Source organism: Notamacropus eugenii (assembly GCF_028372415.1).
Source record: "Notamacropus eugenii isolate mMacEug1 chromosome Y unlocalized genomic scaffold, mMacEug1.pri_v2 SUPER_Y_unloc_2, whole genome shotgun sequence".
Lineage (NCBI taxonomy): Eukaryota > Metazoa > Chordata > Mammalia > Diprotodontia > Macropodidae > Notamacropus > Notamacropus eugenii.
The window spans coordinates 835256-855092 of NW_027325120.1; the positions used below are offsets into that span (position 1 = coordinate 835256).

Sequence of the window (19837 nt, forward strand, 5' to 3'; positions counted from 1 at the left end):
ATAAGAACTCACTGTTCGGTTCGACAGAAATTGCTGGGAAAACTGGATAACAGAGTGACGGAAACTAGACATAGACCCATGCCTGACACTGTACACAAGAGTAAAGTCCAGATGGGTGCACGATCTCGGTGTAAAGATTGAAACCACGGACAAACTTGAGGCGGAAGGAATAGTGAATTTATCAGACTTATGGAGAAGGGAAGAATTTTTGACTAAAGAAGAAATAGAAAGCATTATGAAATGCAAGATGGATAACTTTGATTACATTAAACTGAAAAGTATTTGCACAACCAAACCCAATGCAACCAAAATTCGGAGGGATGTAGTAAAGTGGGAAAGAATTTTTATAGCTAGTCTCTGGGATAAAAGCCTCATTTCTAGAATATATAGAGAAGTGACTCAAATGTACAACTATACAAGTCATTCCCCAATTGATAAATGGTCAAAGGATACAAACAGGCAGTTTTCAGAGGAAGAAATTAAAGATAATCTAAAATCATATGAAAAAATGTTCTAAATCACTTTTGATTAGAGAGATGCATATCACAACAACTCTGAAGTACCACATCACACCTGTAAGATTGGCAAACATGACAGAACAGGAAAATGATAAATATCGGAGAGGATGTGGGAGAGTTGGAACACTAATTCACTGTTGATGGAGCTGTGAGTTCATCCAACCATTCTGGAAAGTGATTTGGAACTATGCTCTAAAGGCCACAAAAATATGCATACCCTTTGATCCAGCAATATCTCTTCCAGGACTATATCCCCAAGAGATCATAAAAATAGAAAAGGGTCCCAGATGTACAAAACTAGTTGTAGGAGCGCTCTCTGTGGTTGCCAAAAGCTGGAAATTATGTGGATGTCCATAAATTGATGAATGACGGAATAAATTATGGCATATGAATGTAATGGAATGCTATTGTGCTATAAGAAATGATGAACAGGAAGTCCTCAGAGAGGCCTGGAAAGACTTATATGATCTCATGCTGAGGGAAAGGAGCAGAACCAGGAGAATTTTGTGCACAGCAGCAAGCAGTGTGGGACAGTTTGTTTGTTTGTTTGTTTTTCTAGTTGACTTGGAACTTCATTGCAATGCAAGGACTTAAAAAATTCCCAATGGTCTTTTAAGGCAAAATGCCTTCCACATCCAGAGAAAGAAATATGGAATTCAATCATAGATTGTAGCAGATCCTTTATTATGTATGTGTGTGTATTACGTTTTCGTTTCTTACATGATTTCTTCTATTCATTTTAAATCTTCTACATAGCTTGACTGTAGTGAAAATTTATTTATTAGGAATGTATGCGTAGAACCTGTATAAAACTGTATACCATTTCGGTGAGGGAGGAGGGAAGTAAGAAGAGGGAGGGGGAAATCTAAGTAATATGGTAGTGATTGTAGAACACTGAAAATAAATAAAATTAATTAAAATAAAAAAATTGGACAAGTAGCTGAAAAAACTCCAAAAAGAACAAATGGAAAATTCCCAACTAAATACTAAATGAAAAGTAGAGAAAACCACAGGGGAGGTTAACAAAATTGAAATTAAGAAAACTATTCAACTAATAAATAAAACTAGGAGTGAATTTTATGATAAAACCAATAAAATTGGTAAAATTTAGGTCAACTTGTTTTTTTAAAAAAGAAGAAAACCAAATTATCAATATCAACAATGAAAAGGATGAACTCCCCTCCAATGAGGAAAAAACTAAAACAATAATAAGAAATTACTTTGTCCGACTGTACTCCCATAAATTCCACAATCTAAATGAGATGAATGATTATTTTGAAAGATACAAATGGCCCACACTAACAGGAGAGGAAGTTGAATGCTTAAATAACCCCATGTCAGAAAAAGAATTTGAATAAGTTATCAATGTTCTCTTTAGGAAAAAATCTCCAGAGTCAGATGGATTCACAAGTGAAGTCTAACAAATATTTAAAGAACAGTTTATTCCAATACTATATAGAATGTATTGGAAAATTTGAGAAGGAATGCTCGCAAATTCTTTTTATGATATACATGTGATTTTGATACCTAAACCAGAAAAAGCCAATACAGAGAAAGAAAATTATAGACCAATTTCTCTGATGAAGATAGATGCAAAAATTTTAAATACGATTTTAGGAAAAAAGAATACAGCAAATAATCACTAGAATAATACATTACAATCAGGTAGGAATTATACCAGGAATGCAGAGATGGTTCAACATTGGGATAATTATGAATATTATTGATCATATCAACAACAAAATGAAGAGAAAGAATGGTACTGGCTAAGAAACAGAAGGGTGGACCAGTGAAATAGTTTAGGTACCCAATATACAATAGTCAATGAATATAGCAATCTACTGTTTGATAAACTCATGGACCTCATCTTCTGTGATAAGAGCTCACCATGTGACAAAAATTTCTGGGAAAAGTGGATAACGGTATGGCAGAAACTAGGCATAGACCAATGCCTGATATCATACACAATAATAAATTCCAAATGGGTACACGACCTAGGTATAAAGACTGATAATATAAATAAATTAGTGGAGCAAATTATCTGTATTTCACAGACTGATGGAGAAGAATTTTTGACTTAACAAGAGAAAGAAAACATTATGAAGTGTAAAATTCATAATTTTGTTTACATTAAATTGAAGTTTTTACACAGAGAAACACAATGAAACCAAGATCAGGAGGGAAGCAGAAAACTGAGAACGAATTTTTGCAACTAGAGTCTGTGATAAAGGCGTCATTTCTAAAATGTATTGAGAACTGATTGAAATGAAGAATACAAGTCACTGCGCAACTGACAAATGGTCAAAACAAATGAACAGTAAGTTTTCAGAGGATGAAATCAAAACTCTCTATAGTCATATGAAAAAATGCTCTAAATCACTATTGATTATAGAAATGCAAAACAAGTCTGAGGTACCACATCACACCTATTAGATGTGACAAAACAGGATGATGATAAATGTTGGAGAAGATTTGTGACAGTTGGAACTCTAATTCATTTTTGGTGGTGCTGTGAGCTGATCCAGCCATTCTGTAGAGAAATTTGGAACTATGCCGAAAGGGCTACAAAAATGTGCTTACCCTTTGACTCAGAAATACTGCTGCTTGGACTATATCCCCAAGAGATCATAAAAATAGGACAGGGTCCCATATGTACAAAAATATTTAGAATAGCACTCTTTGTGGTTGCCAAAAAATGGAATTCAAGGGGATGCCCATCAACTAGGGAATGGCTGAATAAATTGTGGTATATGAATGTAATGGAATAGAGAAATGATGAACAGGAAGACTTCAGAGAGGCATGGAAAGACTTTTTTCAACTCATGCTGAGTGAAAGGAGAAGAACCAGGAGAACTTTCTGCACAGCAGCAACAAACGTGTGGGAGGACTTTTTCTGGTAGACTTAGAACTTCATTGCAATTCAAGGACTTAAAAGATTCCCAATGGTCTCTTAAGTCAAAATGCCTTCCACATCCAGAGAATGAACTCTGGAATTCAATCGTAGAATGTAGCAGATCATTTTCTTTTGTATTATGTTTTGGTTGGTTTTATTATTTCTCCCATTATTTCTATGTAACCTTACTGAGGTGAAAAATATATTTAGTAGTAAAGTGTGTGTAGAACCGATTTAAAATTGTATGCTCTCTCGGGGAGGGAGGGGGGAAACAGTGGGGAAGGAGGGAAAGGTAGAGGGAAAAAAATCTAAATTATATTGGAGTGACTGTAGAACACTGAATACAAATAACATAATGAAAGAAAAAAGAAAATAACTCCTTAAAGGGAGCAATTTGGACACATGGAAAATGAGGTACAAAATGTAACTAAAGAAAACTGTTTTTAAAACAATTAGAATTGGTCAAGTAGATTCTAATGACTCTAAGAGACATCAAGATTTAGTCAAACAGGAGGGGCGGAGCCAAGATGGCGGAGTAGAAAGACGCACATACACATAGCTCCTAACCCACAACCCACAGAACGGCTAGAGGGGCCAACTCACGGTGAATTCTGCACCCAGAGGCCACGGAATATTGGAGCGAGGGAGATTTCTGTTCCGGAGAGACCTGCAAACCTCTCGCGGGGGGTCCTTTGCTCTGCGGACTGGGCGGCGGGACTGGGAGCAGAGGGCAGCCCTGCAGCGGCCACGACACCGTGAGGAAAAGATCCGAGCGGACTACGGGGACGGGATCTCCAGCGGCCACGCGGGTCCTTCCACCCACAGAGGGACCTGCACACTTCTCGAGAAAGGTCCATCGCGCTGCAGACGCAGAGCTCAGCCCAGACCTGCGGCGGCCGTGGCTCCGAGAGGTACAGATCCAAGCAGGCTTCAGGGACGGGATCTCCAGCAGCGGCTCAAGCCCCTCCACCCACAGGTGACGGGGGTCGGTGAGAGAGTCTCTTTGGCGGGTCGAGAGGGGAGTGGGGTGCCCCCATGGTTCGGGCCCCCCCGGGAGATAGAAGCTGAGAGGCGGCTGCAGACAGGGGCTCCCCAAGCGGGCGGGAGCCTGGATCCATTGTGGAAGGTCTGTACATAAACCCCCTGAGGGAACTGAGCCTGAGAGGCGGCCCTGCCCCGACCTGACCATCTGAACTTAATTCTCACACTGAATAGCAGCCCTGCCCCTGCCAAAAGCCCTAAGGCGGGAAGCAGCGTTTGAATCCCAGTCCCCAAACGCTGGCTGAGAGAACCAGGAGGCGAGGTGGGTGTGAGGAGAATATTCAGAGGTCAAGTCACTGGCTGGAGAGAATGCCCAGAGAAGGGAAAAGAAATAAAACTAGTGATGGCTACTTTCTGGGAGAACAGACATTTCCTCCCTTCCTTTCTGATGAGGAAGAATAATGCTTACCATCGGGCAAAGACACAGAAATCAAGGATTCTGTGTCCCAGCCCACCCAATGGGCTCAGGCCATGAAAGAGCTCAAAAAGAATTTTGAAAATCAAGTTAGAGAGGTGGAGGAAAAACTGGGAAGAGAAATTAGAGGGATTAAAGAGAAGCATGAAAAGCAGATCAGCTCCCTGCTAAAGGAGAACCAAAAAAATGTTGAAGAAATTAACACCTTGAAAACTAGCTTAACTCAATTGGCAAAAGAGGTTCAAAAAGCCAATGAGGAGAAGAATGCTTTCAAAAGCAGAATTAGCCAAATGGAAAAGGAGATTGAAAAGCTCACTGAAGAAAATAGTTCTTTCAAAACTAGAATGGCACAGATGAACGCTAAGGACTTTGTGAGAAAGATAGATATCACAGAACACAGCGAGAAGATTGGAAAAATGGAAGATAATGTGAAATATCTTATTGGAAAAACAACTGACCTGGAAAATAGATTCAGGAGAGACAATGTAAAAATTCTGGGACTACCTGAAAACCATGATCAAAAGAAGAGCCTAGACATCATCTGCCATTAAATCATCAAGGAAAACTGCCCTGAGATTCTAGAACCAGAGGGCAAAATAAATATTCAAGGAATCCACAGAACACCGCATGAAAGAGATCCAAAAAGAGAAACTCCTAGGAACATTGTGGCCAAATTCCAGAATTCCCAGGTGAAAGAGGAAATATTGCAAGCAGCTAGAAAGAAACAATTCAAGTATTGTGGAAATACAATCAGGATAACACAAGATCTAGCACCCTCTACATTAAGGGATCGAAGGGAATGGAGTAGCATATTCCAGAAGTCAAAGGAACTAGGACTAAAACCAAGAATCACCTACCCAGCAAAACTGAGTATAATACTTCAGGAGAAAAAATGGTCTTTCAATGAAATAGAGGATTTTCAAATTTTCTTGATGAAAAGACCAGAGCTGAAAAGAAAATTTGACTTTCAAACACAAGAATGAAGAGAACCATGAAAAGGTGAACAGCAAAGAGAAGTCATAAGGGACTTACTAAAGTTGAACTGTTTACATTCCTACATGGAAAGACAATATTTGTAACTCTTGAAACATTTAAGTATCTGGGTACTGGGTGGGAGTACACACACACACATGCACACACGCACACATACATAGAGACAGAGTGCACAGAGTGAATTGAAGAGGATGGGATCATATCTTAAAAAAAAATGAAATCAAACAGTGAGAGAGAAATATTGGGAGGAGAAAAGGAGAAATTGAATGGGGCAAATTATCTCTCATAAAAGAGGCAAGCAAAAGACTTATTAGTGGAGGGATAAAGAGGGGAGGCGAGAGAAAAACATGAGGTCTACTCTCATCACATTACACTAAAGGAAAGAATAAAATGCACACTCATTTTCATAGGAAAACCTGTCTCATAATACAGGAGAGTGGGGGACAAGGGCACAAGCAGGGTGGGGGGGAGGATAGAGGGGAGAGCATGGGGAGGAGAATGCAATCCGAGGTCGACACTCATGGGGAGGGAAAGGATCAAAAGAGAGAACAGAAGTAATGGGGGACAGGATAAGATGGAGGGAAATATAGTTAGTCCTATACAACACAACTAGTATGGAAATCATTTGCAAAACTACACAGATTTGGCCTATATTGAATTGCTTGTCTTCCAAAGGGAAGGGGTGGAGAGGGAGGGAGCTAAAAAGTTGGAACCCAAAGTGTTAGGATCAACTGTAATGTTTTTACCACTAGGAAATAAGAAATACAGGTTAAGGGGTAAAAAAAGCTATCTGGCCCTACAGGACAAAAGAGAAGACGGAGACAAGGGCAGAGAGGGAGGATAGAAGAGAGAGCAGATTGGTCACAGGGGCAATTAGAATGCTTGGGTTTGGGGGGGGAGAGGATAAAAGGGGAGAAAATTTGTAACCCAAAATTTTGTGAAAATAAATGTTAAAAGTTAAATAAAAAAAAAGATTTAGTCAAGCAGAATCTACATAATGAGAAAAAAACAAGAAAATATTCAATATCTCATTGGTAAAATAATTGACATGGAAAACAGACCCAGTAGAGGAAATCTAAGAATTATTAGTGTACAAGAAAACCATGATGAGAAAAAGAACCTGGAAAATAAGTTCCAAGAAATCATCAAGAAAAACTGCCCTGAGGTCCTAGATCCAGAAGGCAAAATACTCACGGTCAGAATCCACTGGTCATCTCTTGAAAGAGATCCCAAATTGAAAACGTGAAAGAATATATTTGCCGAATTCCAGAACTATAAAGTTAGGGATAAAGCACTGCAAGCAGGCAAAGGGAAACAATATAAATGTGGAGAAATCACAGTCAGGATCCCACAGAACCTTGCAATTTCAAAATTAGAAGATCAGAGGTATTGGGATATGATATTATTTAAGACACAGGACCTTGGACTACAACCAAAAATCAGTTACCTAACAAAATTTAGTATAATGTTTCTGGAAAGGAGATGGACATTCAGTGAAATAAGGGATTTCCAGTTCTTCCTGATTAAAAGACCAGAGCTGAATGGAAAATTTAGTTTCCAAATAGAAGATTCAAGGGAGGCTAAATAGTAAAAGAGTAAAAAAAGTAAAAATTAAAGGGAAGCTAAAAAGTAAAAGAGTAAAAAAAGTAAAGGGAAAAAACCTTGTTATTCAATATGGGAAAACTGTTTACGTCCCTTTATGGGAGGATGATTCTCGTTAATCTTGAGAACTGAATATTTGTTATAACACTTAAGGGATATACATAGATAGAGAGTGTAGGTATAAATTAGCTAATATGATAATAACAACACAATTAAAAGATGAGAATAATTCTAATGGAAGAAGAAAAAAGGAGGAGGTAGAACAAGTTAAAGTATATCACAGGGAGAGGGACAAAAACATATTATGTTAGAAAGAAAGAAAGAGGGAAGGGAGATGAACTTTGCTTGACCATTACTCTCATTTGATTTGCTTAAGGAGTGAAGAACATAGTCAGTTAAGTATAGAAAACTATTTTGTCCTACAGGCAGTAGGAGGGGAAAGGGAGGGAGAAAAAAAGGGAGGGAATAAATAGTGAATGAAAGGGTAAGTAAAAGGTATGGCCATGATAGAAGGGAGGGAAGACTGGGGGAGGGGAGGCCAAAAGTAAAACTCTATTGAGGAGGGGAAGTGAAAATGAGGAAATGAAAGTGTACACGAGCGAGAGTGGGATAGGATGGAGAGAAAGACACAGATAATAATCACCACAGTGAATGTGAATAGGAGGAACTCACACACCAAATGGAGATTGATAGCAGAAAGGATTAAAAAACCATAATCCTACAATATGTTATTTACAAGAAAGACATTTGAAAGGGCAAAATACACACTACATAAAGGTAAAAGGTTGGAGCAGAATATATTCTGCTTCAGCTGATGTAAAAAAGTAGGGGTAGCCATCCTAATCTCAGGTAAAGCAAAAGCAGAAAGAAATCTAATCAAAAGAGATAATGAAGGAATGTATATCCTTCTAAAAGGCACCGTAGTCCATGAAGTAATATCATTACTAAACATATATGCACCAAGTGGTATACCATCCAAATTCTTAGAGGAGAAGTTAAGCGAGTTACAGGAAGAAGCAGACAGCAAAATTCCTCTAGTGGGGGACCTTAACAGTGCCCTCTATGAACCTGATAAATCTAACATCAAAATAAACAAGATATACGTCACAGAGGTGAATAGAATTCTCGATAAGTTAGATATGATCGACCTCTGGAAAATACTGAATGGGGATAGAAAAGACTATACCACTTCCTCAACTGTTCATGGGACATACAGAAAAATTCACCGTGTACCAGGGCATAAGATTCTCACAATCCAGTGCATAAAGGCAGAGATAATCAATGCATCCTTTTCAGATCATGCTACAATAAATTATTTTATGTAATAAGCTGCCATGGAAAGATAGACCAAAAATGAATTGCAAACTAAAAAATATAATCCTAGAAATGAGTGGGTTGAACAACAAAACATAGAAACAATCAAAAACTTCAAGAGAATTACAATAATAGGACAACCTACCAAAAATTAAGGAACGCTGTGAAAGTAGTTCTTAAGGGAAATTTTAGATCATTGAATGTTTACATTAATAACGCAGAGAAAGAGGAGGTTAATGATTTGGGCATGTAACTAAAAAATCTAGAAAAAAAGACAAATTGAAAATCTCCAAGTAAATACAAAATCAGAAATACTGAAAACTAAAGGAGAGATTAAAAAATTGAAATTAAGAAAACTATTGAACTAATAAATAAAAGTAAGAATTGCTTTTATAGGAAAAACAATAAAATTGATAAGCATTTGGCCAATTTGATTTTAAAAAGAAAAAAGAAAACCAAACTACCAATATCAAAAATGAAAAAGGGGAACTCACCTCCAACAAGGAGGAATTTAAAATAATAATTAGAAATTAATTTACCCAAATGTATACCAATAAAATTTATATTCTTGGTGAAATGGATGAATATTTACAAAAAATGTAAATTGCCTAGAGTACCAGAAGAATAAATAAAATACATAAATAATCCCATCTCAGACAAAGAAATTGAACAAGTCATCAGCGAAATCCCTAGGAAAAAATTCTCCAGACCTAGATGAATTTATACATATTTTAAGGATAGGAGAATCCAGGCAAACAAGATTAAGTGACTTGCCTAGAGTCACACAGCTAGAGATTATCTGAGGTCACATTTGGACTGAAGTCCTAGTGACTCTAAACTCCAGGTCTATCCACTTCACCATGTAGCTGCCCAGATAAATTAGGATAAATAAAGGTACAAATAATAAAATATCAGTGATATAGAGCAATGCATACTTAATCATTCGTTCCAGACAAGTATAGAACATATCAAAAGAAGACAAGTGGGGAAAGAAATTCAATTTTTAAGATGCATACTGGCTACCCAATACGCTAGGCAATATAAAGCCAAAATAACAGCAATGAAATTAACAGAAGAGATTGGGACACAAAGAAACACACACAAAGACACGCAAACACGCACAAAATAGCATGCTTGGACATGCACAGGGACACTCACAGAAATAAACTGATAAAGATGGTTGGGTTTTTTCTGTATTTTTATTTTTGTCAGAGTCTAAAATACACAGAATTTGTGCCACAGTTTTTTCTTGTATTCACACTGCATCATTCACATTGGATTCGTTTCTTTCAAAACATGGTTTAATACTCCAAGAGGACATCATTTTTTTCACACATGACATAATTTGGAACATTTCCCATAAAAATTAGGGGCAAGCCTCTCCTTATCCCTCCAAATCTGATGCTCTTCCTCCCAAATATCCATGCATATAGATAACTTGTACTGATTTTATTTACATACATCCTTAACATATTGTACACATGTGTATCTTTTCAATTACTTGATGAGATTACAATTTTTATTGTTTTATGAATTCTCTCATAGTGAAAATGGTTTCTGTACAAATGCCCAGAATACTGCTTCTTCCAAAATGGAGATTAAAAATTACAGGTTTATTCATGATCTCCCTCCTTTATTTATTTTTTAAAATTTCCTTCTTGATATTTTTTTCTTTGGTGACTTGTTTTGCTGTATTAGTAAAAATACAATAATCAATTAACTAATTTTGTTAAGCTTTTGTGCCACATAAGAACATGGTTCTTGCCTTCCAACCACTGCTCCAACAATGGAGATATCTGTTGATTAGTTGCTGCAATCACACAATCAGTGAGACCGAGGTGGACAAAACACACACACACTGTTTGTTCACTGTGCTCAGAGTGTGGGCATCACTGAAAAACAAACCAGATCAGTGAACTCTGAGCATCCAAGTGCTGGGTAATTAGAAAGGTTGAGTTAAACACACATAAACAACATTCACTTAACGACTACTTCAAAAACAGATTTCTCATTCTGTCATCTTGAGTTTGGCTATCTTATTCACGAAGTTGTCTGCTTTTGGGAGACATTTTCTCCAGGAAATTCTGTTTCAAAGTGGTCTATTTATGACCACTGTTCACAGATTACCGGTTTTGTTGACTGAAACCCGGAGACATGTATCCCTGAATCAATATCTTGATCACTTTCCTGGAGTGTCAGTTGTTAACCAAAAGTACCTGGAAATGTCTTGTTTCTACAGTAGTTCTGGAAAGGTATATCTTCTAGAAAATCAACTTTCCAGGTTCCAAGTTGCTTCTGGATATTTACTAGAAAATGCTGCTTAAACTTGTTAGCAAAATACTTAGTAGAATTTAGTAGAGCTTTATAAAACTTAGGAGATCCAGACATCCCTTTACAGACTGGATATGTACCTTATTATTTTCCTATTGGATCCTCCATTACAATTGAGTTCCTCAATACATCCCTAACATTAAGTGCAGTGCGTGGAATATTGTAAATACATATTAAATGTTTATTGCCTGATAGACTGACTACAAATGTCTCCGTCTTCACAAACCTGATTATTATATTATTGAGGGTTGGGATAAAAGAGGAAGGAAATTTTTTCTATTCAAAAAAGTGGCCTGACACCAGAGGCCTTATACATCTAGGAAATGAAGTTTCAGAGACATTCCTAGTGAAAAGTGTGTCTACTGGTGGGGATAACATTACGAACTCAGGAATAGTAGTGTCAGTGATAATAGTAGCAGCATCTCGACAGCAGAGATTCTTGCCTGAAGGTCTCTTGATCACCAAGTGGGATCATACTAAGTATAGACTACCTGTGCCAGGAGGTTGAGGGAGGGAGACATTCTGCATCTTAAAGCCCAGTTCTTTACTGTGTTTTCACTGTCCTGGGAAAGGTGAAGTAAAGAAGTATTTATTAAGTTCTCTCAATAAGTAGTTTTTAAGGTAAGACTGGCCAAGCCTTATTCAAACTCCCTTGAGAGTAAATCATTGATATATGTGATAACTTACTTCTCATTGTATGTTGAATAATCTTTGCCTGAGTCTGTGTTAATATTTGTGAGGGTGGAAATAATTCTAACTGCAAAACCACTTCGATATTTCTAAAATTCCCTTCACTGAAAGTGATATGGAGACATTTTTTGTAATATTTCTTTTGAGATCATGTATGTGTGGTCAATAGAATGTCTCTAGGATATGGGTCCCAAAGGTCTTGGAGGCAAATTAAGATTGTTCACAGAACATTCTTAGGTTTCAAATAGAGTACAAAGGAGAAAGTACAAAGGCATCTCTGAGCTTTGTTTTAAATTGGAGTGAACCACAGATTTTCTGTCAATAACGTATACCAGTAGATTAATTCTTAGTTTTATAATAATGCAGGGGTAGGAAAAGTAGGCAATCATGAAATTCCTTTACCACATGATAAAGCATCTGTACTACGAATTGAGGAAATGAAATGTCCAGGACAATTTATGTTCTGGTGAGTAGGCATGTCTGATAATTTCTTCCTATGCACTCTTTGTTCTTGGTCCATCCATTGGAAACTAGAATATTCCTGTCTTAAGTTCCCTAAACGATAAATCAAAAAGTAACTGTTCAAAAATGGGGAGTGGGAGGGCGTCTCTGAGATAATCCTCCTCCTCCTTAACTTCCTGTTCACCATTTTTTCCAGGAAACCAAATATCCAGAAATATTAGGGGGTGTCTAATATTGCTTCCCTTATGGTTTTTGATATATGTGGAAATTTGAGAGAGGTGCATACAAAGAAGAATAGCAATACCATGTAGCTTATGTTAAAAGTCCACTGGCAATTTCACTTCAGGTTGATGAAATTGAGAAGAATGAAGATTACCTATGAATGAGGAAAGTAGGACTGTCAGCGACATGAGTAAGCTATGCCTGAAAGGCTAGACTAAATTTAGTAGGGATAAGGAGAGAAGTCATCGCACTTTGGGGAAAATGGTGTGTCCAAAGGCAGAAATGCATATATTATGTTCAGAGAATAAAGAGCAGAGAAATCTGGCAACCACTCTGGCTTCCAGTAGGAAATTTGTTTGGAGATGAAGTAAGTTCTGCATCTGGCATAAAGAAAAGGAAAATGTCATACTGAAATTAGTAAAGAGTAGAAGAAAGGAATCATAGTAGGGTCTATGTAATGCTAGATTAGGAATAGGAAAATCTTGGTTCACATTATGCCCGAGAAACATCCTAGTTAAGTGAAAATGAGACGAGGAGGGGAGTGAGTTAAACTCTCTATTAATAAACAATAATCTGAAGGTAAGAATTGCAAAAGATGTCTGAAAGCATAATGATGGAGGTGGTTTGCATCTATAAGCAAAGATCCACACTGAGAATAAAAATTTATCATTTAATAAAAAGCACAGCAATGTTATTCTTTGACATTCAGTTATCATTATTGAGATCACACTCTGAAAATTATTTTAGAGTTCTCTTCATAAGGATTTGCAGAGTAATATACAACCACAAAATCTAAATAAAAACAAGTTTACCATCTACTTAAATCTTTGACGTTAAGGGGAAGATTTGATGGAGACACATTAACACATTCAAAGATTGCAATGACATCAGAATGGACAAGTATAAGGGATAAAATAAATACTGAAATGAGACACGGATGGGAAGAGAACAATGATGACTGTCTTCAACAGACAAGTAGAGAATCAGTATTATTGGGGTGGAACTTACAAACAAGGAAATTTAGGTTTTATGTCAGGCAGATTTTCTGAACAATTAAAACCTATTAAAAGTCAAACAGACTGATTCATTTGTCTGGTTGCCTGAAGATTCCAAAGACATTCCTCTTTTTCCTCCTTTTTAGTGTATCTTATTTCAACAGGCAAATAGCCTAAAACTATAAAAATGCATTTCCTGTCATCATAGAACTCACATCCCATGTCAGGGCAGTGGATATTTCTACGAAATGTCCATACTATTAGTATAAACAAAAGTAAGTACCTACTGTGTTCTACCAAAAAAAAATGTCTTACAGCTTTGAGAGGAGAGATGGACAGAGGTGTTCAATGGACAGAAGATAGTAAAGCAATATTTTGAAAATTAGGAAAGATTTGCTCAGTACTTAAGGAAAATAGACCACTTGTACAATTAGAAAAGCAGAAAAAGGTCACTGAAGCAAGAGGTATGGTTTGGCGCCAAGAATATGCGTTGTATTTATGGTATAAAGGTTATACGCTTGGGTTGAAACAGATGCTAGCTATATACAATTGGGCAGGACGGTCAGAGCTCTGCAGAGGCAGTTTGTGGAAGAACTTGAATAACCAACTAAGTACTCCAATAGTCTATTTGGTTTTCACCATGATTTCAAACAGAATTCGTCCTGACTGGAAATTTATTGGTTTTGAAGATGAGAGCCAGCAAAATGAAAAGATGATCAGTTATGGACACAGAGGAACTCTGTCAGAATAATAACTCTTCTCTTTAGTACCTAGGCGATCTTGCACAAATCATTGAACATCGTTCTGCATTAGTCTCCTATAAAATGAGAGGAAGAACTAGATGACTGATAATTTTTCAAATCCTAAGTCTATTGTGATAAATATCAAACCTATAGCCATAAGACCACTGAACCTACAAATAGATTGAAGACACCAGAAATGCAGAAGGTATGGGTGAGGTTGCAAAAGTAGTTAAAGGTCTAGGAAGATAAATAGATACGGAGACAGATTTTTTAGGGCATCGAGCACTGGGCTACTCACCCCTGTATATTTGATTGGTTATTTCTTAACCATACTGCTTGCATGTGTATACACACATATACACATACACATTATATACATACATACATACATACATACATACATACATACATACATACATACATATATACATAATAAATCCGGGGAAAATGATGTGGTACAGTGAAAAGAATGAGTGAAGGAGATCTTTCTTTTCTAGCTCTCTGTGAAGACCTTAAGAGAGAATGATTCATTTGGACAAGTGTGTAGAAGAAGAACTTTGTTTTCTTTTTTAGAGTTTAGTATAATTTTAAGGTTTAGTTTCTCAGGATTCACGGCGATGGAAATGCCTAATTTCCTTGAATAGCTTCAAGTACCCTAGACTGCAATTCCTAGAATCATAGTGACATAGACAGTCCTACTGATTCTGTACAGTGAAATAAGGGAGGACATAATGGAATATTTACTGTGCTTGTCCTGAATGAGTGTATTGCTAAAATTAACCTGTGAGGTTAATGTTGGTAAGATTCTTTATTTTTCTTTTCTCCTATAAAAGAAGTGGGCACTTGTCACCCGGGGTAGGGGACAAATTTGGGATTTGGGTATTGCATACAATAATGCATATACTTGCCTTAAATGTCCATCCATAGAGATTTGGGGGATTGGACAAGCTGGGTTGCTGTACTTGTCTCTATAGATGCCATCTAGACATAGAGATAGTTTCCCCTCCCTCTTCTTGTTGGTCCATATGGGAAGGATGATTAGGTAATGCTACAGCAGTTGGTGCTCCCCTTTTTGACAAGCCTTTTGAGAAAAATAAATTAGAATCCAGTAAAATTACTAATTCTTCTAAAGTTGTGTTCCTGTCCTTCCTGTTTGACCAGATCCAGTGTGAAACTGTTAGAGGCCAGAGTCTAAAATGTCTCCAGTGCTTTCGGTGTGTTATTTGTGAAAGAACACGTCATTTAGCCACATTGTGTCTCAGGCAATAAAATTGAAAAAATAACTGAAAAACATGAGGCAGTAAGGTGGTGCAGTGGGTAAGAGCATTGGCATAGACTTCGGAAGGTATGAGTTCAAATCCAGTCTTAGACACTTACTAGCTGTGTGACCCTGGACAAGTCACTTAACCCAATTTGATTTAGTTCTTCATCTGTAAAACGAACTGGAGAATGACATATTAGACAACTCTAGTACCTCCTCCAACTTCCTGGGTGATCTCTATTTGTCCTGATCTGTCCTCAATCTCTCGTGATCCTGATTGTCCTATCTGGCCACCAGACACATCTGGCTCAAAAGAAGAAAATGAGGCTGGTCACTGTTCACAGCTCTCTCTTACTAACATCTGGTTCACTTGCATGTCATGGCATCAACTCCTTGATATAATGGTCCTCTTCAAGAAGGAAAGACAAACAGAAACAACAATATCTTTGCCAAGAAAGAGAAACAAGAACAGTAGGGCATCACTGAAAAATGACTGAAAGCTTCAGGTAACTCACTTATTGTATATTATATGCATCTCTTAGAATGCAAAGAGGAATTTTTCTTCCCACGTCAATATATTGGCTGATCATTCATGTGAGGCTTTGGTAATACCATTTAAAAGGGCAAAATGACATATAGATTGTGATAGGTAAGAGAGATATTTTTTGTCCTGCAAGTCAGAAGATCACACAAGTATTTGAAAAATAGGAAAACGTCCATTCATTACAAATTATGAGGTGACAACTATTGGTCACAGTTTTATAGCAGAAAAATTTGTGATTAAGAAACTCTATTTTCAGGGCCTAAAGTTTGGATCGGGATAGAAAAGGATGCCGAAGTGGAACAAGGTGGAATTTTCATCTTTAAAGAAGGAAGGGAGAGGTAAAAGGGATGAAATCTACATGTGCAAATATTTTGAAGTAGTGGTACCTGGGCTGGAAAATTGAACCATGCTATTCCTTCATGAAATATGACATTGGAATAAGCCATGCATCCGTTTTTATCACAGTTGGAATCTTTAGTTTTCAGGTAGCACATTGTCTCACATCCATTGTTCTTGGGCACCCATCGAAGAGAAATCCAAATTGAAATGTTAACTCCCATTCTTTCTTCTTGATCCATTTTCTAATCCACAGGGGCCAGTCATGACTAAAAACTCTCAGGAAACTAGCCTTCTGCCACCTTTGATCTATCTTGTGTTCTCTCTATTTCTCTCTGTCTCTGTCCTCTGTCTCTGTGAGGGTGTCTCTGTCTCTCTCTGTCTCTCTTTCTCTCCCTACCATCTCTCTGTTTATCATTTGTGTGTTTATATTTTTCATTTTATTTTTTCAACTGCAGTTTACTCCTTGGAAAATAATCACTGCAGTGGTATTCTCTAAAGGGATTGGTGTAAGCACTTCCTGGCATAAAAGATGATGCATCACGACTTTAAAAAATCCATGACTTTCTTTCATTAGAGCCACAATAAATTAACAACTTCAGGTGGTTGCATCTAGGATACAACGAATAGGGGATTTCCCTGTTTATCTAGGTATTCTTTTAATCCTACTTACATAGAGTGGAAAGAGCCAGAAGATTTTAGTGTGTAGATTTTGAAGTGATTTTAAAAATTGGATATACAGTTATATACCCGGAAAATGAATCTAAATATTTTCTATGCAAACTTCATCTTCTACAGTAAAGTGCATAGAAATCTGAGCCTGGAGTTAGGGAAGCTTGAGTTCAAATCCGACATCAGACATTTATTAACTGTGTAACACTGACAATCATTTTTACCTTTCTTTGTATCAGTTTCCCAAACTGCCGGAATTAAGAAAATAGTAGTACATATCTCTCCAGATTATTTGGGGAGCATTAAGGTAGCCTTTGTAAAGCACTTAGCAAAATAACTATCACATATTAAATGCCATATAAATGTTAGTTATTATTATTCATTTTCTTGTTATAAAACTCAGGCCAAGTAGCCTGATTAACCGAAGATCACATAGGCATTAAGAAACGCAATTAGGATTTAAACCATTTAATCAAATAAGAACTAACATTAATATAGCTCTGACTATGTGTCAGGTATTGTCTTAAGCACTGTAGAAAAATTACCCTTTTGTTATTTACAACCACCCTAGGAATTATGTACTACCGTTTTCCTTATTTCAAAAACAAGGAAACGGAGACAAATTGAGGTTAAATAAAATTTTCAGGGTCACAGAGCAAGTCCGTCTGAGAAACTGCATTTGAACTCAGGTTTTCCTGACTTCACATTTAGCACTCCCTCAGTTGACTGCCTCTATAGTTTACTAATGCTAATGGGACTTTTTGTGTTAATGGACACATTACCTCCATTTTGTAATTTATATACATACACTTACAAATACACTTGCATGTATATATATATGTATGTATGTATGTACATATACATATGTATATGTATATGTGTGTGTGTGTGTGTGTGTGTGTATATATATATGTGCATTTGAAGAAATGAGTTAGGAGTTAGTGGATTCTCCTTCACGTAAGGATTCTGAATGGGCTACATTTTCTGGAATGGACATTTGTTAAAACACAGATTATACGAAATGGTGTGAATGTGTAGCCATCCATATGTTCAGACCATTCTCTATCGCACTCTTTCTTTGTTTTCTTTCGTATTCCACGATTTTTTCTTAATCTAAGTGTATAGGACTTGACAGAAAGAGTTAATTTGGAAACTAATCCAATTTTAACTCTCTAATAAATGTAACAATGATAATTTCTAATTAAAACCCCACCCCTTATCCTCTGTTCCTCAATTTCATGTATGTTTGGATTCCCTGATAGATCTCTAATTCTCTGCAACAGGAGTGATGGTGAGCCCTGACAAGAATCAGAGTACCACTGTCATGTTCATCCGTTTAGGATTCTCTGAGTACCCAGAGCTCCAGGTAACCCTCTTTCTACTGTTCCTCTCTCTCTATGTAGTCAATGTGGCGGGGAATGTGGGCATGATTATGGTCATCATGATCAATCGGAAACTCGACACCCCCATGTACTTTTTCCTCAAACACTTGTCCGTTGTGGATTTCTGTTACTCCACCACAATTACACACAAACTACTAGAAAACTTAGTTGTAGAAGACAGAAGCATCTCCATCAATATTTGCATCACACAGTTTTCCTTTGCTGTCACCTTCGTGATGACAGAGATGGTCATGTTGGCAGTGATGGCCTATGACCGCTTTGTTGCTATATGTTATCCCTTGCTGTATACAATTTACATGACCCCACAACGCTGTGCCCTGCTAGTGACTGTGGCATACACTTGGGGCGTAATTCCATCTACTACACTCATCTACTCAATTCTTATACTCTCCTTTTGTGAGACCAAAATCATTGATAAATTTGTATGTGAATATAATCTTTTCCTTTCTCCTTCCTGCTCTGATAAACACTTTAGTGAAATAATACTTTTTATTGTTGTAAATCTCAATGCATTTTGCACCCTCATCATTATCCTTACGTCTTATCTTTTTATTTTTGCCACTATCCTCAAAATGCATTCAGCCAGTGGAAGAAATAAAGCTTTCTCCACTTGTACCTCCCACTTAATGGCTGTTACCATCTTCTACGGGTCCATTTTCTTCCTCTATTGTATCCCCAATTCCAAAAACTCATTGCTTATACTCAAAGTGGGATCTGTTTTTCATACTGTTGTGATTCCTATGGCAAATCCTTTCATTTACAGTCTAAGGAACAATGATGTGAAGGAAACTTTCAGGAAAATTATGGATCTCAAAATCATTTCTCAATAAGATTATATCAATTCTATCAAGACTGGATAAACTATTTTGATGAAATCTGTGGTTATTTTTAATTAATTCTCTGAGTTCTACTCAGTTACTTCTCTTGTAGTCACACCTTCAGTTTCTACAATCATATGAAAGGTAATTAGATAATTCTAAGGCAAATGAAAGGACTATGTTTTAAATGCAAAATCTAACTGACAGAAAAATATAGTATACTCCATGAGTAGCATCAGCCTCCGAATCTTTCATTAAAACTCCTTGATGATACTGTAAACATAAGTCTAATTATTCTAAACGTGTGAATGCTCATTTTTTTTCTTTTTCAATGTTCACATTTCCATTATTTCAGAGAAAAAAAATGGAACAATCATCTCACCTAGGAGCTTATAGGATGTGCAGGTGACTTTTGGAGGCCTGCCAGAAACAAACACCTTGATTACTGACCATATTCACTGTTGAAAGAGAATAAGAGTTACCCACACCTGGAGCAACTCGGTGGTATAATAGAATTCTTACAAAACCAAATTTAGTCCTACAATGTGCTTAGTACAGTCCTTCTAACATAGTCAAGAAATAGT

General features: G+C 36.9%; 1 protein-coding gene across 1 annotated transcript; it reads left to right on the forward strand.

Annotated features, from left to right (window-relative positions):
- Positions 1 to 18320: 18320 nt before the first annotated feature.
- Positions 18321 to 19265, forward strand: LOC140516985 (olfactory receptor 5D13-like). Its single transcript, XM_072627838.1, has one exon. The coding sequence runs from the start codon at positions 18321 to 18323 to the stop codon at positions 19263 to 19265; it is 945 nt and encodes a 314-aa protein (XP_072483939.1).
- Positions 19266 to 19837: the final 572 nt, after the last annotated feature.

Excerpts from the sequence above, each read along its gene's own strand:
- LOC140516985 (XM_072627838.1), top strand. The coding sequence starts at position 18,321 with ATGGTGAGCCCTGACAAGAATCAGAGTACCACTGTCATGTTCATCCGT.